Source organism: Erinaceus europaeus, chromosome X (assembly GCF_950295315.1).
Source record: "Erinaceus europaeus chromosome X, mEriEur2.1, whole genome shotgun sequence".
Classification (NCBI taxonomy): domain Eukaryota; kingdom Metazoa; phylum Chordata; class Mammalia; order Eulipotyphla; family Erinaceidae; genus Erinaceus; species Erinaceus europaeus.
Window position 1 is genome coordinate 62,434,516 of NC_080185.1, and position 25,378 is coordinate 62,459,893.

The window sequence follows — 25,378 nt, forward strand, 5'->3', positions numbered from 1 at the left end:
TTCCATTTTGTTGCCCTTGTTGTTTTTATTCTTGTAGTTATTATTGTTGTTGTTATTGATGTTATTGTTGTTGGATAGGACAGAGAGAAATGGAGACAGGAGGGGAAGACAGAGATGGGGAGAGAAAGGTAGACACCTGCAGACCTGCTTTACCACTTGTGAAGCGACTCACCTGCAGGTGGGGAGCCAGGGGCTCGAATCGAGACCTTTACTCAGGTCCTTGGCTTTGTGTCACCTGCACTTAACCCGCTGCGCTACCGCCCGACTCCCCACTTTTATTTTCTAAGAAAGTCTGGCTCCATACCTAGAGATTCTTGTATCATTGGTCTGATATGGAACTATAATTTAAATGTTTTAAAGTTCTCCATGTAGTTCTAATGTGTAACTAAAATTGAGAATCACTGATACAGGAAAAACTAGGGCTATTTATCTTATATAACTTGGCATAACATGGGTGAATTTAGAACATACAGCTTGACCAAGTGAATCTGAGTCTTAATTTTCTTACATAGTAAATGTAAACATAAGTCTCCTGAAAAGGTTTTAGAAGCATACAGATTCCCAGATTTAATCCTTATGTTTTGTTTTAGCTTTTTTTTCTGAGATAGGGCTTAGTGTGTGCTTGATTTCATTCAGATAGAGTCTGCCCTAGTGCCATGGTACTCCTGTGTGATGATGGGACTCAGATTTCTCCTCCATGCATGGCAAGGCACATGCAAGCACTTTTTGTTGTTGTCACCAGGGTTTCACAGCTCTAGGCTGACTTTTGAAGAAAGACAGAAAAATGGGAAAGACTCCACAGCACTGATGTGCAGTGTCGGCCCAGCTCAAGCCTGGGTTGTGGGCATGGCAAAGCAGGTGCCCTTCAAGGTCAACTATCTTGTCAAGCCTCCTTAGCCCATAAAAAATATTTGTTGCTAATAGTATGTCTCAAATTTGTAAAATTGCAATGCATAGTTCCACAAAACACCCACCACATAAGTTCTGTATGCCCATCCTCTCTGGCCCATTTTTTTTTAAAGATCCATCATTTTTATGAGAGAGAAAGAAACCAGAACATTACTCATTTCTTGCCTGTGGTGGTGGTGGGGATTGGACCTGGGATTTCTGAAGCGTTGGAATGCAATTGTTTATGTTTTGACATGTTGAGCTATCTCTCCAGCCCTAGTCTTAGTTTTTTCAAAAAGTCAAGCATCTTCAGAGTTCATCAACTTCAATTAAGGGACTAACAAAACCACAAACAATTTTGGAAGATGTCTATAAATAGCCAAGGAACTTGAAGGGTATCCCTTTAGTATATTTCCCACATATTTCCTAATAAATACTACCTGAAGTATTTTTCAAATGCAGATCCCTTGTCCCAGAAACAGTGAATCATGTTCTACAGACAGCATAGGTAAAGTTCTATACCATATCCACCACCACAGTTCTGTGACCCCCACCCCCACTTCCTCAAGATAGCCACGATAATTTTCATAAAGTCTTAAAACTCATTTGGTTACTTTTTGTTTGTCTTTATTTGTTTGTTTCTACAAATTCACATGTTTCAGTTCTTTGTACTGCACATAGGAGTGAAACAATTTGGTATTTATCTTTTAGCGAAATATGGATCATTTGATAACAGATATAAACCATAGCAATAGGAGTTTTTGAACACAAACAACTGAAAGACAAAACTTCTGATTTTACCTCTTCCTCCCTCCCCTATACTCCCCAAAGATGGGAGTAAATCCAGTCATTATGTGAAAGACTTTAATGTTTGAGGCTCCAGGGTTTCAGGACCATTGGAGGCACCACTTAAGCCAGAGCTGGAAAGTGCTCCAGAGAAAAGAAAAACAGAAAGAAACAAGGAAAAAAAAGATGGGGATAAACTCCAGGCTTCCTCCATATTGACTACCAATGATCTGTCTCATGGACCCAGTTTTTTCCTTTTCTTAGTAAAAAAGGGGAAAAGTGAGAAAGGGGAAGGGCAGTAGAGATGCCACAGGTGCCTTCCATGGTGTTGCTTTGTAGTGCCGTATTTCAAACCCAGACTATCACAGATGGCAAAGCAAATGCTCTATTGGGTAAACTATCTCCATCTCCCCACAAAGTTCATTCTTAGAATTCTATTCTTTGCCCCAGGAAAACATCTCATTCAAATATAAATAATACAAATGTTAATTACATAACACTCAGACATGATACTGTGTATTAGAAGAAAAATAATAATCCCCAATGTGTAAAGAAAATAACTAGAGAAAGATGCTGCAAATTTGATGAAGTATAATACACAGTGGGGACCAGAAAGTGACATACCTGGTTAAGCGCATACACACTATAGTGCACAAGGGCCCAGGTTCAAGTCCCTGGTTTCCACCTGCAGGGGGAAAGCTTCATGAGTTGTGAAGCAGTGCTGCAGGTGTCTCTCTCACTCACTGTCTCTCCCTCCCCTTTCAAATTCTTTTTGTCTCTATCCAATAAATAAATTAATACATATAATAAACAATATTGCAAAATGAATTTTAACTCATGTAAGATGAAACAGCAAATAAAAATATGCATCCTCAAGGAAGAAATAGGCAGATATCTGGAGGTGGTTGCTAGTTAAAAGGGATAAATAAGAACTGATACTGGCAGAACTCTGTAAAGGAATATAAAACAAGGACACAATAATTTTAGGAATAAACACTAAACTAAGGAAGCTTAAGGTGTTATATATAAGAAGGATAAAAATGGGACTGGGTGGTGGAGTACCTGGTTGAGTGCATATGTCACAATGCACAAGGACCCAGATTCAAGCTCTCATTCCCCACCTGCAGGGGGGAAGCTTTGAGAGTAGGTGAAGCAGTGTTGAGAGTGTCTCTCTGTCTCTCTTCCTCTCTTTCACCCCTACCTTCTCAATTTAATTTTTCTAAAAACTTTTTCACTGGAGAGAAAATGACATTTAAAAAGCATAGAGAACTGCATATGTAAAAATGTGTTATGTAAAAGTATTATCTACATAATATATATATATATATATATATATATATATACAGCTGAGATATTTTCTTTTTTAAATATTTATTTTATTTATGAGAAGGATTGGAGGAGAGAGATAAAGAACCAGATTATCACTGTGGTACATTTGCTGCTGGGAATTGAACTCAGGACCTCATGCTTATGAGTCTAGCACTTTATCCACTGCGCTACCTCCTGAACCACGATAATTTTCTATACTGTTCTTCTCTCATCATTTTGATTGAACAGAATCTATCAATTTCTTCCTCCATTTTTATACTTTAGAGTTGCCTTCTATTACTTTAAGTATATTTTTATCTTGTATACCCTTTTTGGTATTAAGGAATATGGGAAACCAAATTATATGAGAATGTAACTCAGTGAGCATGAAATCAGAGCACAGGAAGAAAAGATAGGTTTCCAGGATATTGCTCAATGATTAAAAAAAATAAACACAAGCATGGATGGATCTCAAAATTAAACTGTTACACTGAGTTTAAGATGACACAGGAGTATAGGATGAATGAATCTATTTGAGTTCTAGAACAGTGTAGATGTCAGTGAGTACAATCCTAGGTTGTTCAAAGTCAACATCTTTCTTTACCCTTTTTTACCCCCCCCCTTTTTTTTAACATCTTTCTTGTAACACTCTGTTTCTATAGATAATCTTGACTCAAATAAGACCAGTAAGTATAGGGTAGTGATTAATTTAGTATCCTTTAACTAACTAAATTGCTGTTTTTTAAAAAATATGTTTTTTTGATAGAGACAGGAGAAATTGAGAGGGAAGGGGAGGTAAAGAGGGAGAGGGATGGAGAGACACCTGCAGCCCTGCTTCACTCGCAAAGCTTTCCTCCTGCAGGTGGGGACCAGGGGCTTGAACCTGGGTCCTTGTGCACTGTAATGTGTGTGCTTAGCCAGGTGAGCCACCATCTGGCCCCCTGAATTGCTGTTTTATGTAAAAGATGACATCTGTGTCCCTAAAATCCCTGCAGTTGCCAATTTATTGCTTCTTTCTTCTGATGACATTGTTTTTGTGTTTGACTTTTAACTTTGTTAATTTTGTTATTTTGATCAAAGAAAAAGTAGAGGGATAATGAGATTTGCAAAATAAAATTTAATTTATCTACTGCTTCTTCTACATAAGAAACTAAATAGGGATGTTGCTTGTGTGCATATTCTACAGTTAGTGACACTTTTAAAATTGTTAATTTGCACTTTTGTTTTAGAATTTTGTTTTTATCTTTTGTCCTGAGAGTAGGGTTCACTGAGCCTCTCTCCTTTCTAAAACCTGTCTATGGAAATTACTTTTGGTAAACTAATATACTTCAGTGATTTGCAGGTAAGAAAGTACAAATTTGCTTTTACCTTTAAATTTTGTTACGTTTCAGGTTTTTATTGCTTGAGAAATAGAGTCAAAGAAAAAGAGTAGGTTAAGTGGCAAAAAAGTGTTTAGGCATGCAAAATTTGAGATGCTTTGCTACATTCCCATGTACCAGTAATAAACAGAGAGATAACAAAAGTCAAGACTGGAGACATTGTATTGTGTAGTGTAATAAATTCTGGGCTTTAAATCTAGAAGCACAGGCTCTGGGAAGCTACCTCTATTACTGACTGAATATGATCAAGTCATTTTAATGCTCTGAGCCTTATCGTTTAATTTACTTATTTATTTCAAAATTTGTATTTGTGATTTAATATTGATTTACAAAATTATAAGATAATAGGAGCATCACTAGATAATGTTCCCATTCCTTCCACTGAAAACTGCAATAGTTCTCCCATGGTCACAAAATGTGGGTTGACTTTATAACTATCTATATCTATATATTTTTGCCCATTTTGTCTATGTCTGTGCTTTCACTTTCTTTCTAAGTCACAACTACACCTATCACTATTTCACTACTTCTGAGTGTCCTTCCTTTTGTCCTCTTCTCTCTGATAAAGGAATCAGTGATTGGCTTCCTCTGGTGTTTTCCGGATTCATTTCCCTTTCTGTGGTGTTATAAAAACAAGATTTCTGGTCACAAATGCTTCAGGTCCTGGTAGAATTGGGATTCAGAGCCCTTTGGCCTTCTTCCCCTATCCTTTACCCCTCTGGGATTATGGACCAAAGTTCTTCTTGGGCTGCAGAAGGTGGGAGTTCTGGCATCTGTAATTGCTTCTCTGCTGGACATAGACGTTGGCAGGTTGATCCATACACTCAGCCTATTTCTATCTTTCCCTAGTGGGCTAGGGCTTTGAGCCTTATCTTTACCTTAGGAAAGTTCAAGTAGATGCGATCTCAAAAATGCTATGTGATTCTCGTGTTTCTGTATTTACCTCCTTAACTTGAACTCTTGTTTTTTTCAGCACGTCATAAGAGAAACTATGATTGCTACATTTGTGATCTCACCTTCACATCTTTAGCGATGTTTCGGCTTCACATGCAAGGAAGTGAACATCAAATGAAGTAAGTATTTTATGTCAAAATGTTTCTGTGAAACTATAGACGAGTGTTTCTGTCAAATACTCTAGCACGCATTTTGCAGTATTTCTAAGCATTCGTTTCCCTATGAGTTGACCTTGTGTGTAGTTAGTGATATAGGTGGCATATTGTACACTGGTGGCATTACCAGGAAGCTCTCTAGCTGTGATAGTGTACTGGCAGAGCTGACTTCTGTCCTCCTCTCCTAACAAGACAGTGGTGTATTAAGTAGGTGCTAAAGGATCATTCTCAAATTCACCATATGGATTTAAATAATTCCTGTAAAGTTGGTATAGTTACATGGATTTAGTGAGTCAGTTACCATTCCAATGAGGTTTAATGGTTGAGTATAGAGGTCTTGGGGTTAGGCAGACCTGACTTAGAATATCAATTCTAGCTTTCTACCAGGTGTGTAATTCTGGATAGCTATAATATAAAGGAATTATAATAAGCTGCACTGTGTGTAAGATGCCTGTCCTGGTGTACACGAGAAGCTCAGCTAATGTTTAGTACATTCTTTTGTATTATTTCAAGGAGTAATTTCAATGGATAGTTGGGGACTAGATAGGTTAGACTTTGTATACTTGAATTATTACTTTTAAAATTATAGTATTTCTGTGACATTATTTAGTAAACAATATTTATTACACTGTTGATTCTGGATACTTAGCCTCTAACTTGTCTAACTTACTAATTGATCTTCATTTAGGTCACTTTAAATCTGAATAGTTTCCAGAATAAATAACTGTTACATTTGTACAAGAAAGTAGCTAAACTAAACTTTGATCATTCTATCTTTAGGGAATTGAATATTGTTCTGTTCACAGACATCCTAGTGCACCATACAATTTAAGTATGATGTCACCGGATATGTCATCTTCTTTATAGCCATATTCTCTTTCATTCTGAGTCTGAATTGTTTCTTCATGTAAAGCTTGTAACATGCCTTAAAAGCTATCTGTCTGCTTCTTTGTAGCATAAAAATCATGATTAATGACTCCTACTTTAATGTAGATTTTGTTTGAATTTTGGAGAACTTTTAAAAAATACTAATCAGACTGTGCCCAGAGGCTTTAGGCACAGAATGTCAACCCTTCACCCTCATTATTCAGGTTCCAGATGCTAACATGATGCTGACCAGACATCCCTGGACAGACAACCCCACCAATGTGTCCTGGAGCTCCGATTCCCCAGAGCCTTTCCCTACTAGGGAAAGAGAGAGAGACAGGCTGGGAGTAGGGATCGACCTGTCAACACCCATGTTCAGTGGGGAAGCAATTACAGAAGCCAGACCTTCCACCTTCTGCCTTCCACAGTGACCTTAGGTCCATACTCCCAGAGGATTAAAGAATAGGAAAGTTATCAGGGGAGGGGATGGAATACAGAGTTCTGGTAGTGGGAATTGTGTGGAGTTGTATCCCTCTTATACTATGGTTTAGTCAGTGTTTTCTTTTTATAAATAAAAATTTTAAAAATACTAATTATTTAAAAAGTAAATACTCAGAATACAATAATAACCACAACTTCTATATGGTCTTCTTTGCAGAGAAACTGCTGTCATCAATCTAGTAAAGAATTCAAGGAAGATACAAGACTCTAGCCAGGATGAATGTGCAGTCTACACCAGAGTGCAGCAAAACAGAGACTCAGAGCCCAAGAGTTTTAGAAAGATGGAAGAGAGTGCTTTAGAAAGTCACAGATACAGAGGCATGGCTAATTCCAGATTCAGACATGGAATGTCTGAACAAAAATTCCCATGTGAAACTTTTCACCGTTACATAGGGCCATATAACAGTTCACAAACAGTAAAAAAAATTTTACCTCATTTTTTACCAGCTTATTCAAAGAAGACATATGATTCTTTCCAAGATGAGCTAGAAGATTACATCAAAGTGCAGAAAGCCAGAGGACTAGATCCAAAAACTTGCTTCAGAAAGACAGAAGAGGGCTCTATGGAAATGCGTAGATATAGAGAAGTCACTTCTGGACCCCGACACAGAACACTTAAGCACAGATATTCACCTGAGATTTCTCAGACCTACCGACCATACACTATTTCAACAAATGTGGAAAGACAGTTACCTCAGTGTGTGACAGCTTATCCAAAGAAGTCATATGACTCTTTTCAAGATGAACTAGAAGATTACATCAAAGTACAGAAAGCTAGAGGACTAAAACCAAAGACTTGTTTCAGAAAGATAAGTGGTAGTCCTGTAGAAACCCATACATACAGAGTAGTTAATTCCAGACCGCAACATAGGATAATTGAACCAAGACTAGCAGTTGACAGTTTCCAGACTTATCAAGGTTCGTATAGTATTTCACAAACAGAGGGAAACCAGTTTCCTCAGTGTTTAACAACAGAAGACGACAATCAGAGACTAGATCCTATGACCTACTCTCAACCCACCAGAGACTATATCCCAGAAAAACCAGTACCACTGAGCCTTAATCAGCAAGAAAATAACTCTGCCTTATACAGTGTAGAATCTGAAGTTTATCGGCATCTCTCTTTAGAGAACTATACCATGGACCATCAAACAGGTCATAAAAGGAGACATGAGAAAAGGAAAAAATACCTAAAAGAAGGCAAAGAAAAGGCAGAGAAGCGACAATCGAAGCACAAAAGAGAAAAGTATGAGAATATGGATCTCAACAAAGACAAGAACATCCAACAGGGGGATAAAGAAGAAGATAAAGTCAGAGTCAGTTCAGAAAAACTTAAGCATCATAGAAAGAAGAAAAGACATGGCATGCCCTCAGAGAAAGAGCGTAAACACAGGAAGGATAAAAAGAAATCTGTTGAAGAAAAAACAGAAGAAGAAATGCTTTGGGATGAATCCATTCTTGGATTTTAAACTTTAGGTTTTATTTACCTGAAGGTAAATTGAAGAAATGGGCCTAAAATACGGAGTTAGACAAAGATATAGACAATCAGTAAAGAAAAGGAGAAGTGGAAATATACAGTATCAGTCTAGGAAAGCTTAATTCTTTGTGTAAGACTTGAAACTGAATTAAAGGGAGAAACAAACTTAAACTTGCCCTCTGAGAAAGAACATAAAAATACAATAAGAGCATAAGTGAGAAAAAAACTGTAGAAGACTGAACTGTCAGTGCTTTAGGATGAGCCTGTTCTATTAATATTAATGTGAACTTTAAGTTTTGTTTACTTGAGGATGAGCTGATGAAATCAGGTAAAATTGATCTAGACAAAAACAAGAGCATTTGATGAAGTAGCAGGTGTCAGTTAAAGCTTATATGTAAAGATGGAAATTGAATTTAAGGGAAGAAAACTTAAATCTAGTCTGTGAAGAACATAAAAACATAACAAGAACATAAGATAAAACTGTCTAGAAATTTGAACTTTCTAGTTTTTTTAACAAATTCCTGAAGTATGAACTGAAGAAGTAAGTTGAATAGTTCGTTTTCTTTTTTTAAAAAATTTATTTCTTTATTGGGGAATTAATGTTTTACATTCAACAGTTTGTACATGCATAACATTCCCCAGTTTCCCATTTAACAATACAACCCCCACTATGTCATTTATCATCCTTCATGGACCTGTATTCTCCCCACCCACCCACCCCAGAGTCTTTTACTTGGGGGCAATATGCCAAGAAGAGTTCGTTTTCATCAAGTTCATGTTACTTGAATTTTCCTAAGTTACTTTAATTTTAACAAAAGCCAGGTGAAGTGAGAGTATTCTATATGCTTTTTTCCTCAAATTACTGTTCCTCATTTTATTTTTAAAAAGCTAAAGAAAAATAAGCTTTTTACGTGTAGTGCAGTTTCTCTTAGCAAGGTTGTTTGTCTCTACCTCTGTTCATAAATTTTTGTGGCTGTGAGTTATTTACCAACGGGAGATAATATATTTTTAAAAGAGAGACTTATTACTAGACATTTTCAATTGTATTCATTGTTTGGGTTTGTGTTACTGGTATTGTATTGTTGTTGCGTGATTGTTTATGTGTCTTGACTTTTCTCTAAAAAAATGTCAAACTGACTTCGGGGATCATTGTTAAGTCTAATTTGCAGGGTATTTTTGTATTTCCTAGCTCAGAAATGAAAAATGAAACAGTATATAATAAATCTAAATGATATATTGTTTGTAAAAGTTCTCAAAAATACTGATGCAAAATCAGTCTATATTCTGGAAATGTTTATATTAAAGTGTTTTAATTTGTAATTATTTGTTTCTGTAAATGATTATTTCCCTTCCAAAGATGGTTTTATTTTAGGAGGGGAAGGAAAAGTCAAATAGTTAGCACCTCTAGGGAGATTTTACTGTAAATTAGTAATAATTTCATTTTTCTGCATCTTTCTTAGTAGAAGCTGATATTCACAAGTGATCTTAGTGTTAAGTGAGAAAATTAAGATAGTAGCACTTTAAACTGAAGAGGTCTGTAAGGGTACATTACCTTGAAATTGTTCCATGTGTATTTTTTTTAACTCCTGTGTTCCCATTTTTATATTAAGTATCTCCTGAATTCATTTGAGCATTATTATGTTACAATAGGAAGAGTAATCTCCCGAGAATCCAAATGCTAGGATTCTTAGTTGCACTATAAAATATAGTCTTGGAAATTCATCCTATCAGAATGCAACATATAATCATCAGGAATAAGAAAAATGGGTCATTGTGTTCCCTTGATGTGTTTATACTATCAAAAAATTGAATAAATGTATTTTCTAAGAGAAAAAAAGGGAAATTTTGAAACAATAAATCTCTTGTACATGTGGGAAAGGACTGAAAATTCTGAGTAATTATCCCATGTGACCCTAATATATTAGGGGAATTACTCAGAATATAATACTATATTATAATATATATGATGGAAGGAATAAGGAAAAAAGAAACAGAATAGAGCAAGTAAGTAGTTAATTAGAAACAAATAAACAAAATAAAGGGTGTGCAGTGGTAGACAACCTGGTAGAACACACATATTACCATGTAAGAGGACCTCGGTTCAAGGTCCCTTTCTCACCCTGTGGGGAGGAAGTCTTATATGTGTTGAAACAGTGCTGCAGATGTCTCCTTCTCTTTGTTTTGCTCACCCTCACCATTCTATGTCTCAGTCTTTTATCCTCTATCAAAAAGAGAAAAAAAAGGTCACTGGGAACTGTGGAGGCACCAAGCTCCAGCAATAAATCTAGTGGCAAAAACAAAAAAGGGGTAGTGATCGAACTTCTCTTTTGTGAGCCTGCTAAAAATAATTAGTTCCAGAGTATGTGAAAGACAGTTCAATTGAGCAAAGTAATTTTCAGAGTTGATAAATCCCTTTGTGTAAATAAGAGTGTTTTGTATTTAAAACTAAAGTTAAGGATTCAAAACTGCATGTTTTAAGAGAATTCACTAAGATATTAAATGGCTTTGAGCTTTTCAAAATAATATGAATAAATCAATAATCTGATAAAATTTTCCACACATTATTTTAATCATTATTGTGTAATGTATACAAGGATTAAACATTGAAGGTATTTTAATTAGGTGGTGTGTGGCAGTAGGAGGTAAAGGTTATGGTGTTGACTACATTCTTAGAGAACATACCAGTGACTTAGTCTAAAAAGTGCTTTTGAAAATTTGGTGGGAGATAAACATTTTTGCCAAAAGTAAACTTTATTTCAACTCCACCATAAAACAAACTTATTTTTGATCAGAAATAATAATTTTCTAGTTGAAGACAGAGAGAAGGACCTAGTTGCCAACTCTGGTGCATTTATTCTAAGCTACTTCTTCAGAGCACTTGTAGGTAAGTGTATAAATTAAGATAGCAAATTTTTTGCAGCATTCAAAATGATCTCTGTTTCCAGTATTGAGTGATGAATCTGTGAACATGAAATTAAATAGTATCTTAGGACCTGCATCTGGCTGTGAAAGACAGAACAAAACATTTGAAGGATTATATAAGATGTCACATGTGAAAAAAATACTTTTTTTAATTAAGAATTGGTTTAGGGGAGATAGTATAGTAGTTAAGCAGAAAGACCTTCATGCCTAAGGCAGCAAAGGTTTCAGGTTTAATCCCCAGAACCTCCAGAATCCAGAGATTAGCAGTGCTGTGGTATTAAAAGAGAAGGGGAGAGAGGGAGGGAGGGAAAAAATTGTGGGGGTCAGGCAATGGCACACCTGGTTAAGTGCTCAATTACAATGCACAAGGACCCAGGTTCAAGCCCCTGGTCCCCAACTGCTTTGGCCAATGTCAACCATCCATCTTGTAATTCCCTCCATTTCTGGAAAACCTTCAGTTGATCAAACCAAAAACTCTTTCTGAGCACCTTTTAACTCTGGCATTATACTATAAACAATCCTTGATCATGTTACTAACACATTCATCTTAATGTCAGTTGTGTTCTTATCGTATTCATCTTTACTGCCACTACTCTAATTTGAACATCCATTTCCTGATTATGGGAAAGTGGGTTTCAGAACAACTGAAATATTGAAAAAGTTATCTAAATTAGTGTTTGTGCAAAATTCTGTACCACATTATTAAGACAGGACTGAGTGGCCATGCATCCTGCATAGCATGTATGTTACAATTCGTAAGGACCCAAGTTCAAACTCCCAGTCCCTACCTTCAGAGAGGGAAGCTTCATGATCTGTAAAGCAGTTATGTAAGTATCTCTCCCATCTCCCCTTTCCCTCTCAATTCTCCCTGTCTCTATCCAAAAAAAATAAAAATATTAAAAATAATCAAAATATCAGAGTGCTATGGTGAACAAAGCCCTTAAGTATTTCAGAACTACCAGGCTTTCCCTTCTGATTGCTTCTCCCTACTGAGTAGGTGAGTTAACTTCCAGAATTTTAACTTGATACTCATATTTAATTCATCTCTTCATTCAAACAGTCTATAAAACTTGTCATGATACAAAGGTCAGGAGCTCCATAATGCCCCTCTGAAGGTTCATCAAGTCAGAGGCAAGCTTTGACCTCCCTTTTACAAATTCCTTCTAAATTATTTTTGAGCATGAGCTCAAAATCAGTTCTCAGACCCCAGAAATGGTTTACTCTTAGAAAAAAAAGATAAATGTTTTAAAGTATAGCAACCTTTCATTCATTTCATTCAAACATCTAGTGTATACAAAGCAGAATGCAAAGTACAAAAGACAGGACCATGAAAAAATTCAGTCAATGTCTCTTAAAAGTCTATATAGAGAACTGAAAAAGCTCAGATTGCTAAGGTGTAAATGAGGTGTTTGGAAAAGTGATTGACTTCCTACCCACAGTTCCTCATTTGCGGGGAGGGGGGGGTCATTTCACCAGCAGTGAAGCAGGTCTTTCTCTCCCCTTCTCTGTCTTCCGTTCCTCTCTCAATTTCTCTATGTCCTATACAATAACAAAAATGGCAAAAATAATAATAACAAGGGCAACAAAAATAGGAAAAAAGAAACTAGTTAAGAGCACACATTACAGTGCACAAGCCCCTAGTCCCCACATGCAGGGGAAATGCTTCACGAGTGGTGAGGCAGGGCTGCAGGTGTCTCTCTGTCTCTCTCCCTCTCTATCTCCCCCCTCTCTGTCTCTATCCAATAGTAAACAAATAAAAAAATGACCTCCAGGAGTGGTGGATTCATAGCACAGGCAATGAGTCCTAGCGATAACACTGGAGAAGAAAAAAAAAAAAGAAAACATTCAGTTCTTGTGGTCAATTCTCCATTTATCATAGATAAATGTTGCATTATCAAATCCCTGGTCATTTTTCTACTTGTCCCATGTCATTGATTCTGTCTTTGCTCTTTTGTCTCTCATAACAATGCTATATTAGCATTTGATCCTTGTCATGCAATTAACAGAGTTCCTCTATATTCATAGGTTAAAGTCCTAACTATATGTAGCTCAATTTGGAGATAACATATTTAATTAAATAATTAAGGGAAACCAGTATAAATGAAAGATGGTTTGTGTTAATACCATGGAAAACAATAATTATTTGAAGTAAAGAAGATCACTAAATATTCTTGAAAGGAAATGAATTTAAGAAATAAAATTCGGGGTGTCAGGCAGTAATGCAGTGGGTTAAGTGCAGGTGGCGCAAAGCACAAGGACTGGCTTAAGGATCCCGGTCCAGCCCTGGCTCCCAACCTGCAGGGGAGTAGCTTCACAGGCGGTGGAGCAGGTCTGCAGGTTATCTATCTTTCTCTCCTCCCCTCTGCCTTCCCTTCCTCTCTCCATTTCTCTCTGTCCTATCCAACAGTGACAACATCAACAACAACAACAATAATAATTACAACAATAAAATAAGGGCAACAGAAGGGAATAAAATATTTTAAATAAATAAATAAATAAAATTCGGGGGAGGGGTCAGGAGATCATTCACTTGGTAGATAACACACTTTATCATACATGAGGATCTGAATTTGGGCCCCCAGTCAACACATGGGAATCCATACACAGGGGATTGTTCATGAATAATGGAATGGCGCTACAGTGTCTCCCCTCTTTTCTTTCATCCTGTATCTGGAAAAAAAAAGAATAAAATGAGGCTCTCAGGAGTGTTGGAATCGTGCTGACATGACAGTGAAAGTTGAATATCAACTTATATTCACCTGTAATCTTTAAAAGTACATAAAGCCAGAAATAACACAATTTTAAGTAACAGAAGTACATGTTTTGTTTATAGATCAGATTATATAACTGGGCGTCCAGAGGTAGAGAAGGCTTCATATTTAGTTGATTCAGTGATTCAAAGGTGTAAACATTCAGGACTAAGCTTGAATCAATTGCTGTGTCAAGGGGCATAAGATGGAATGTGGAACTAGATTAGACCATCTCTAGGCCCATCCTTAGAGTAAGTGGCCAAAGCCCCTTCCTAAAAATAAATGATTGTGAGAGGGAGGAGATGCACTAATGAAAATCTGAGTACAATTAGGAAAGTGAGGAATGTATATTAAGTAAAGCATCACTTTTGAGGACTGACTTAAAGCACATTTATGTGTGTGTCTGTGTGTGTGTGAGAGAGAGAGATATAGAGAGACACAAAGAGAGAGAGACAGAGAGAGGGAGAGAGAAAGGTATAATACCCACAATAGTTAAATTATTCTAGTTCCCAAATATTTTTTTCCAGGTAACAAAGACTGATATTACTATTAGAGAACATGCTCTTCGGCATTAGTGAATGGGTAGTTACAATGAACAAGTGCTCTTAAGCATGCAGAGTTTTGGAAAAACCTCAAAAAACACTCAATTTGATATTCTTTAATCTCTTTTTTCTCACATTTTTGACAAGCATCCTATTCAGTGTTGAAGTCAGATATTATCAGATCAGAATAAATTAAAAAGCTGAGAGTTCTTCATATATATTTTTTCCAATTTTAACCATGACATAAATATTCAACACAAATTTCATAGCACTTAAACAGTAAAAATAAAGAGAATAACTTTCATAGAGGTGTTGCAACAGAAAAAGTATTAGAATCTCAAGCATGGAGTCCCAAGTTACATCCGTGGCACTACCTGTATGAGAATGATGTTCTGGTGTACACACACACACACACACACACACACACACAAATAAATAAAGTCATTACCTTTATTTTATTTAAAGAGCACCCATAAAATTCAACATAGGTTATCTTTCAAGGATTTATTGGACCACTCCAGATTGGCTGTAGGCAGCCTGAGCAAGGACAGCCAATTATAAGAAGTACCCCCCCCCCCCCCCCCCCCGCCAAACAAAAAACTTCCAGGTAGTCTTTCCCAGGCAGGGGTAAAGCTCTGATTGCTCAGGTATTTTGTCACTCAAATAGAGCTCCAGCCACTTTAAAAAATAAAAAAAGGAAAAGGCTTGGAATGACACCCTTGGTGAGCCCGGAATCCTGCTAAAGAAAATAGCTCAGTGGGGAGCCTGCTAGGAGCCTGTCCAGCCCCTGGTGGCTGGTTCTGGGGTGGGGGAGATAGGGGTGAGCTTCAGAAATAATCAAAAGATATACCTTTCTTTTTCCCCCTCACCTCCATTTTCTAACCCAAGAGTGGTGTCACCCTCAGGACCCCTTATTCACCTTCCTGCTGACGGCCCAGTAGCCTATCCTATCCAGAGAACCCCAGGTCACAAGCTACTCAGCTTGTTGTAGCTCACGCCAGCCGCTGCTTCCAAGTCACCATTAATATTATTTTTTTAAGTACAAAAAATCAGCCCAGAGTAATGATGCCACGGTAGTGATAAAAATATTTTAACATATTTTTAGGATATTTTGCTAAGCCAAGGATAATGCTGCATTATTACATTTATATGAAGTACCTAAAATAGTCAATTTTATTGGAAAAAAATAAAATGGGGTTATCAGGGGTGTGAAGGAAAGGGAAATAGGGGGTTTCTAATAGATATTTATAAAATTCTAGTTATGGAAGATGAATAAGTTCTAGAAAGCTAATGTGCAACACTGAACTTATAGTTAGAAATATGGTATTATACACATAAGAATCTGTTTAAAAGTTAGATCTGGCATTGGATTTCCATACCAAAATAAATAAAAATAACCATTTTGTTTGTTTCAATTTTCCCTGCCCTCCTGCTAGTTGTTTCATTTTTATGCATCAGAAAAAGTTGGCCAAGAACAGTTACTGAGTAACCAAGCAAATGAGTCATTTTTTTAATTTAAGAAAGGATTAATTAACAAAACCATAGGGTAGGAGGGGTACAACTCCACACAATTCCCACCACCCAATCTCCATATCCCACCCCCTCCCCTGATAGCTTCCATCCCTCTGGGAGCATGGACCCAGGGTCATTGTGGGTTGCAGAAGGTAGAAGGTCTGGCTTCTGTAATTGCTTCCCCGCTGAACATGGGCGTTGACTGGTCAGTCCATACTCCCAGTCTGCCTCTCTCTTTCCCTAGTAGGGTGTGTCTCTGGGGAAGCTGAGCTCCAGGACACATTGGTGATGATAACATTAACTATCAATTGTCTTTTTGAACCCTAAGACAGCAGGAACCTCATATCTCCACTATAGAGCCCCTACTTCCCCCAGTCCTGGAACCATTGGATAGGGCCCACTTTCCCGTATGCCTCTCCCAATCCATAGCAAATAATATTGCATCCGCCTATCACAACCTAACCAACTCAACGATTGCCACCTCAACATGCTTCACTTCAGACTGTGTCCAGAGACTTCACGTGTGGAATGACAACCCTTCAGCTTCATTACTCGGGTGAGACCTTTCCTTTCATAGTATACTCTAATTTCATCGCAGGTGGTTCACTTTCTTTTTTTTAATATTTTTTTTATTTGTTATTTAAGAAAGGATTAATTAACAAAACCATAGGGTAGGAGGGGTACAATTCCATACAATTCCCACCACCCAATCTCCATTTCCCACCCCCTCCCCTGATAGCTTTCCCATTCTCTATCCCTCTGGGAGCATGGGCCCAGGGTCATTGTGGGTTGCAGAAGGTAGAAGGTCTGGCTTCTGTAATTGCTTCCCCGCTGGTGGTTCACTTTCTAACAAAGTCCCAAAACCTAGATATACACCAGTTTCTGTGAGAGAGAGCATTTGTTCACACGTATCTATAAACTACTACAAAATATATACCTGAAAGCAGAAGTACACTAGAGTTTGCAGTGAGTACCTCCCTAACACTTCCTCTCCACTATTCCAAGCTTTGGGTCCATGATTGCTCAACAATTTGTTTGGCTTCGTATGTTAACTCTCTTTTCAGTGACCAGGTTCCAGATGCCATCAGGATGCTGGCCAGGCTTCCCTGGATTGAAGACTCCAGCAAATGAGTCATTTTATAGCAATAAATATACTCCTTCATTTCTTTCAGAAGAATGCTTTAAAAAGTTGTTACCACCATGGCGTCACAGTTCTTGGCCAACTTTTTCAGCTAGAAAGGTGCAATCTCTGGATCCTTCTCAGTCTAACCTCAAATTCCATGGTCATAGCTAGGAACATTTTAGGATGCATTCATTTCAGGCCCGGTCTTCCTTGAGCAGCAGAAAATGTTGACCCAGCCTGACTTTGGAGAGTGGGGCAATTGCTACCACTGTTGTTCTACATTGAGGGCAATGTCCTGTAGAGACCCATAAGAGGGTGTATGATATTGCTTCTGATAGAGATGACCAGTAATGTTGGAGAGAGGGATCTGTTAGAGTTCTAGGCCCACCATTTATATGTAGGAACCTCAAGATTCCCTGACTAGGGCCATGGATATTAGGGTGGCCTGGAAGTGACTAAAAGGGCTATCATTAAATTGTGTCGGTCTCTTGTCCTAATCCAGTTTTTGTAATCATTATGTTATCTGACAAGGTTAGACTTAGAGTGATTGAGGGAAGAGAAATAGGAATAGATGAAAGAGTGTCTAGGTTTAAGTAGAAAATACTTGATTAGGTACTTTATGGTGTCCAGACTCAGATATCATTATTATTGCTATTATTATAACCTCCAGGGTTATCACTGGGGCTCAGTACCTGCACTACAAACCCACTGCTTCTGGAGGCCATTTTTTCCCCATTTTTGTTGCCCTTGTTGCTGTTATTACCATCATTACCATCACTGTTGTCATTGCTGTTGTTGGATATGACAGAGAGAAAATGAGAGAAGAGGAGAAGACAGAGAGAGGGAGAGAAAGATAGACACCTGCAGACCTGGTTGACCGCTTGTTAAGCAACCTCCCTGGAGGTGGGGACCCAGGGACTGGAACCTGAATTCTCACACTATTCTGTATGCTTTGAGCCATGTGTGCTTAACCCACTGTGCTACTGCCCAGCCCCTTAGTTGGATATTTTTTAATAATTATTTTTAGCACTACAGTGAGCATAGGCTTGTATATATCCTTTTGAATTTATTCAATTCCATATATATATTTGTTTGTTTTTAGATAAAGGATGAAAAACTGAGAGGAGGAGAGGAGGGGGCCCATAGCACTACTTCACTATTCGTGAAGCTTCCTCTTTTTTTCAGTGTTCCCTTGTCTTGGATTGGGGCTGAGATCTGGGTTCTTATTCTACCAGGTGAACTATACCCAGGCCCTTCAACAGAAATTTTATAAAGCTTTAGTTATCTTTATTTTTATTTTCATCAGGGTTACCACTGGGGTTTGGTGCCTACAAAAACAAATCCACAGTTTCAGGAGGTCAATTTTTGCCTCTTTTTAAAATTTCTTTATTGGGGAATTAATGTTTTACATTCAACAGTAAATACAATAGTTTGTACATGCATAACATTTCCCAGTTTTCCATATAATAATACAACCCCCACTAGGTCCTCTGTCATCCTTCTTGGATCTGTATTCTCCCCATCCACCCACCCCAGAGTCTTTTATTTTGATGCAATAAATTTTTGCCTTTTAATTCTTTTTTTTTTACTTGTTAGAATAGAGAGAAATTTAGTGGGGAGGGCAAATGAGACACCTGCCACACTGCTTCACTATTCATAAATCTTCTCCCTTAAGGTGGGAACTGGAGGTTTTAACCTAGATCCTTGTGCATGGTAGCATGTGCTCAACTGGGTGTCTTTGTCGGGCTCTATCCTGTGTTTTCACCCATTCTGACTACCATTAATATTAAGTACATATTGAGTATAAAAAATTTAGGTAATCAACTAGAAAAAACAACAAGGATCACCTGAGAACACAACAAGACAAGACCAGGATCTCTCTCTTTTTAAAATATTTAATTAATTAATTTATTTTATTTATAAAAAGTAAACACTGACAAAACCATAGGATAAGAGGGATACAACTCCACATAACTCTCACCACCAGAACTCCATATGCCATCCCCTCCCTTGATAGCTTTCCTATTCTTTAACTCTCTGGGAGTATGGACCCAAGGTCATTGTGGGATGCAGAAGGTGGAAGGTCTGGCTTCTGTAATTGCTTCCCTGCTGAACATGGGCATTGACAAATCGATTCATACTCCCAGCCTGTCTCTCTTTCCATAGTGGGGTGGAGTTCTGGGGAATCAGAGCTCCAGGACACATTAGTGGGGTTACCTGTCCACGGAAGTCTGGTTGGCATCATGGTAGCATCTGGAACCTGTTGGCTGAAAAGAGAGTTAACATATAAAGCCAAACAACTTGTTGACTAATAGTCATGAACATAAAGGCTGGAATAGTGCAGATGAAGAGTTTGGTGGTCTCCGTTTTGTAGATAGCTAGTAGGCCTATTTTAGTTATATTCCAAAGGGCCCGTGACTATACTAGTTTTTTTTTTTTTCCCTGAGCCTGACATCTGATATGCAAGTGGATCCAAGTTATTGTTTGGGAAGATGATGTCATGGTTGGAAAAAAGACCAGAAAGCTATATCAGGGAAGAGAATAGCTCCCAAATATGGGAAAGGTGTATAAATATTGATTACTGTAAGCCCCATCGATTTGATCTGATCTGGAGCCAATATTCAGCTTAAGAGCCTATGTGACATTTGCATCCCTGTAGATCTGAGCTCACATTCTGTGGTCATGAGTAGGAATGTTTCAAGCTGCCCCAATTTCAGGACCCATTTTCCTCAGGTGGAACATAGATTATTTTGTCTATCCTCCCTTCGGAGGATGGAACATTCTCCACCATTGCTGATCCAAGTTGAGGGCAAGGTCCTATAGGTGCCCACAAAGGGGTCTATTGTGTTGTTCCTGATATAGTTGACTAGTAACAATGGAGAGAGGAATTTATTCGAGTTCTAGGCCCATCAAGTCTGTTTGGGAACCTCAGGCTTTCCCGATTAAGACCCTAGCTGGTGGAATGGCCTGATAGTGACTAAGGAGTCATCGTTAAAGTATGCCAGTCTCTTGCCCTTATTCAGCTTTTTCAGTCCTTGCTTTGATAAGGATATCTTGGGAATTAGTGAGGGAAGTATAATATGAAATAGGTGAGGAGGGCATCTGATTATACTTAGACACTATTTCATTATGAACTTCATACTAACTCACTGTAGACTATTGTGTACTTTTGCTTTCAGGTATATATTTTGCCCTAATTTATGGATTCATGTGAACATATACCCTATTTCATGGGACCTGGTCTATATCTAGGATTTGGGACTTTGTTAGGAACTGAACCACTTGGAATGGAAGTAGAGAATCCTATGAAAGGAAAGGTCTCACTGGAGTAATGAGGCTGAAGTGCTGACTTTTTTTGTCCACACTCCAAGACCAAGATAACATAAAAAAAAAGAAACAAACAAAAAACATCAAACAAAAAACGGGGGCGTGGTGGTAGTGCAGTGGATGAAGCACACATGGCACTTGATCCTGATTCAAGCCTGTGATCCCCACCTGCAGGGGGTCGCTTCAAGAGTGATGAAGCAGGTCTCAGGTTTCTGTCTTTCTCTCCCCCTCTCTGTCTTCCTGTCCTCTCTTGATTTCTCTCTGTCCTATCCAACAATGACAGCAACAACAACAATGATAAAACAACAAAGACAACAAAAAGGGGGAAAATAGCCTCCAGGAGCAGTGGATTGCTGTCCAAGCCCCAGCAATAACCCAGGAAGAAAAAAAAATTATGCCACGAATGAGTACAAATGTGTGGCTCATGGACAGAAAGTGGCTGAGGCAGAGATTCCTGGTACTGAAAGGCTGTATTCAGGATCAGCTAGTGCAAATCCAGGAGTGTGCTAGCAGAAATACCACTTCCAGTTTGAATTTTACCAACAAAATGACTGTTGAAGGGAGGAGAAAGTTGTGTTAAACTCACAAATTTTCAACTGTGAGTCTCCATTGCTGTTGCCCTTCAGAGACTGGAACAGCAGCAGGGAAACGCTATTTTGACATCAGAGGCACACTGGTGGTGACTCAGGATAAAATATGCCCTCTGGGTATTCCCAAAGTATGGCTATGTAATAGAAGTCTTTTTATATTGTTCTCCTGATAAACTAGGAAAAAGTGGTGAGTGAGTCCATGATCCCAGAGGACTAAAGAATAGGAAAGCTTTCAAGGGAAGGGATGGGATGCAGAACTCTGGTGGTGGGAATTGTATGGCTTTGTATCCCTCTTATCCTGTAGACTTGGCAATATTTTTATTTTGTAAATAAATTAATAAAATATAGAGTACATTTTATAATATTTTTCAAGAGAATGTGCTCCAATGTGTTCTTGTCAGTGTTTCCATTTAATAAATAAAAATAGTAAAAAGTAAAAAAAAAAAACTACAAGAAGAAAATCACCTACCTTCTCTGCAATGTTTTTAAAATTTCTGCCTAATAAGATTTGCTTTAAGAATTGAGTGTGTGCTTGCTGCACTAAACTTTGCATCTAAACTTTGTATACATGGGGTATAATTTTATGATTGGGTAGCATTTATCACATTACTTAATTCCAATTACAGTTAATCAGACAAATATATGTTACTATACCTGTTACTACATAAAGATAAACAGGAACCATAAAGTAGGAATAGAGCAGATGAATGTAAGGACTTTAGGGTTGACAGAAGCTAGGAAATATTTTTATTATTATTTTCCTAGGAGTCTATGTATTAATAATCTCTGCTTGAGCTTGATATAAAGCATGAGAAGGACCAGAAATACTGTCTGGAAAGATAGTGTCAGAGTGAGAGTATAACTAGGAAGAAAGATTATGGCAGATAGTTTCTCACAAACTTGAAGATGATATATAAATGCAATTTACTTTTTACCACGGAGATCTAAGCCAGGGCCTACATCCATTCATATTTAGCACAGAAGCCTATACAACCTATGAGTCTCTGAAGACTGAGCTCACAGTTTATAGTCACAATTGGGATCATTCTAGGCTGAGATCATTTCAGACCTAGTCTTCCTCAAGTGGCAGAGTAGGATGACTCAGCCTCCCTGGGCAGAGTGGGGCAGTCCTACCATTGATATTTCATAGAAATGATATGGTTCTGAGTAGGCCTATAGAAGGGCTTATAGTGACATTGCCAGTGGATGTGACCAGTGATGGTAAAGAGGAATCTATCAGAGATCCAGGCTCATATTATTTATGGGAGAATGTAAGGATTCCCTATCTAGGACCCTGGTTGATAGGGTGGCCTGATAGTGGCCAGAAAGGCTGTCATTAAGTGAGTCAGTCTCTTTCTCTTATCCAGCTTTTACAATCACTTTTTATCTGACAATTAGATTTTGCATCAGTTGTTAAAGTGTTGAGTGTCCTTTGTTTTATCCAAACCGGTATTAGGCTTATGAGATCTGGCCTCAAGTTAGGGAGGAAATAGACCTATGAATTTAGTGGGGTCTTACTGAGCCTCAAGTTTTTCTGCATTTACTTATTTGATGATTCTAGCAAAAATTGTCATAGGGACAATAATTGCCCTATACTTGATATACAGTTTTTGCCAATATAACTCGTGGCCAGCTATATAGTGTTTCTTATAAAGCTTATCAAGAGGTAACAATAATGCGGATGCTCTTTCAGAAAAGATTTAAAAATATGTTAGAGTATGTTTTACTTCCTTTTGTATAGTGAAAAGTGCACATTTTACCATGTGCAAGGATCATCTGTGCGGCAGGGGTTGGGGAAGCTTCACAAGCAGTGAAGCAAGTACTGAAGGTGACATCTCTTTCTTGCCTGATTGTGATGGCAAGGACTTCTAGGACCATGTTGAACAGAAGTGAGAATGGACAACCTTGTCTAGGTCCTGATTTTAAGAAGAAAACTTTCATTTCTTCTCCACTGAGTAGCATGTTAGCTGTGAGTTTGTCATATATAGCCTTTATTATGTTGAGGAATTTTCCTTCCACTCCAAGTTTCTTGAGGGCATTTATCATAAATGGGTGTTGGACCTTGTCAAATATTTTTTTGTGCAGTAGTTGAGAAAATCATGTTATTTTTCTTTCATTTTATGGATTATACCTGATTGGAATGTGGATATTGAATCATCCTTGTTTCCCAGAAATGAATACTATTTAGTCTTGGTGGATTATTCTCTCTCTTTTTAAAGGTGGTTGAGTATGAATTTTGTTTTATTTTTATTTTCTTTATTTAGAAAGGAGACATTAACAAAACCATAGGATAGGAGGGGTACAATTCCACACAATTCCCGCCACCCAATCTCCATATCCCATCCTCTCCCCTGATAGTTTTCCCATTCTCTAACCCACTTGGGAGTATGGACCCAGGGTCCTTGTGGGTTGCAGAAGATGGAAGGTCTGGCTTCTGTAATTGCTTCCCTGCTGAACAAGGGATTGACTGGTCAATCCATACTCCCAGCCTGTCTCTCTTTCCATAGTGGGGTGGAGTTCTGGGGAATCAGAGCTCCAGGACACATTGGTGGGTTCTTCAGTCCAGGGAAGCCTGGTCAGCATCCTGATGGCATCTGGAACCTGGTGGCTGAAAAGAGAGTTAACATACACAGCCAAACAAATTGTTGAACAATTGTGGACCCAAAGGTTGGAATAGTGGAGATGAAGTGTTGGGGTGTACTCACTGCAAACTCTAGTGTACTTCTGCTTTCAGGTATATACCCTGCCCCAGTTTATGAATACGTGTGAACACATGCTCCACCTCACGGAACCTGGTCTATATCTAGGTCTTGGGACCTTGTTAGGAAGTGAACTAACAAGTTAGGGATGGAACTAGAGAATACCATGAAAGGAAAGGTCTCACCGGAGCAATGAAGCTGAAGGGTTGTCATTCCACACCTGAAGTCTCTGGACAGAGTCTGAGGCGAAGCACGTTGAGTTGGTACTGGTTGCGTTGATAAGGTTGCGATCAGCAGATGCAATATTATTTGATATGAATTGGGAGAAGCATGCGGGAAAGTGGGCCCCACCCTAAGGTTCCAGGGCTGGGGGAAATATAGGTTCTACAGTGGAAATGTGAGGTTCCTGCTGTCTTAGGGTTCAAGAAGACAATGGATAGTTATTGTTATCATCACATTATTTGGCAATTGGGTTAACATTATTCTCTTAATATGTTGTTGGATTAGATTAGCTAGGATTTTGTTAAGAATCTTTGCACCAATGTTCATCAGGGATACGAGTTTGTAGTCTTATCTTTTTGGTGGAGTCTGTAGTAAATGATGTCTAATTAAAATTACTTATCAAGGCAAAAAATAAGGAGTTGAAGCAAAGCATTTATTCTTTTGCAAAAGGGTGTGCTAGCAACAGTGGCCATCAGGCAGCAACGCACCCCCTTAACCCTTCTCCCATCTTTTATACCTGAGACAGAACTGCCTCCTCTACCCCTGGGCTGGGCTTCAGAGCTCACAATCTCCCCATTGCCTAAACAAGGAAAGGAAGAAGAGAGTCTGAGGGTCTCTGCTGGAAGATTAGTAAGCACTGCAAGGAGCTGAACTAAAGAATACAAAACTACTGGCCACAGGTGGTTGTAGATAACAATTTATGAAAAGAATTTTTGTACTAAACAGTTTGTTCTATTCATGCTCTTTGAAGAGAAGACCTAACCGTTTCTCACAAGTCCTTTCCAGGTTTGAGTATCAGAGTGATGTTAGTCTCATAGAATGTATTTGGGAGTGTTACCGCTTCTATATTCTGGAAGAGTTTGAGGAGAATGGGTATTATTTCTTCTCTGAATGTTTTATAGAATTAGTTTGTATAGCCATTTGGACCTGGACTTTTGTTCTTGAGGAGGCTTTTGATTATTATTTCAATTTATGCACTAGTGATTAACCTGTTAAGTTTATCTACTGCCTTTGTATCTTAAGCTTGACAGTTGGTATGACTCTAAGAATGTATTCATTTCCTCTTAGTTTCCAAATTTATTTCCATATAGATGTATATAATAGTTTTTCCATGACCCTTTGTATCTCTGCTTCATCTGTTTTAATATTTCTTCTCTTTCTTATGAATGATATACCATAGCTTTCCCTTTTTTTCTCTTAGTGAGTGCAGCCAATGGCTATTATATTTTTGTTGTTGTTGTTATCCTTTCAAGGAAACATCTCTTGGTTTCATTAATCTTGCTAATGATCTTTTTCTTTTCTATTTCATTGATTTCTGCTCTAATTTTAACTATTTCCTGTTTCTGCTCACTATTGTATCTCCTTGTTGCTCTATT

The 25,378-nt window shown here is 38.0% G+C and overlaps 2 protein-coding genes across 3 annotated transcripts in view; one reads left to right on the top strand and one right to left on the bottom strand.

Annotated features, from left to right (window-relative positions):
• Positions 1 to 9,635, top strand: part of ZMAT1 (zinc finger matrin-type 1) — a 69,208-nt gene extending 59,573 nt beyond the window's left edge. For both annotated transcript variants that reach the window (XM_060183261.1, XM_060183260.1), the window contains 2 exons: positions 5,335 to 5,434; positions 6,996 to 9,635. In XM_060183261.1, the coding sequence (XP_060039244.1) occupies positions 5,335 to 5,434; positions 6,996 to 8,307 (1,412 nt within the window). In that variant the 3' untranslated portion in view covers positions 8,308 to 9,635. The remainder of the gene's footprint in view (positions 1 to 5,334; positions 5,435 to 6,995) is intronic.
• TCEAL6 (transcription elongation factor A like 6) overlaps positions 1 to 25,378 on the bottom strand; it is a 444,729-nt gene that overhangs the window by 103,393 nt on the left and 315,958 nt on the right. The window lies entirely within an intron of this gene.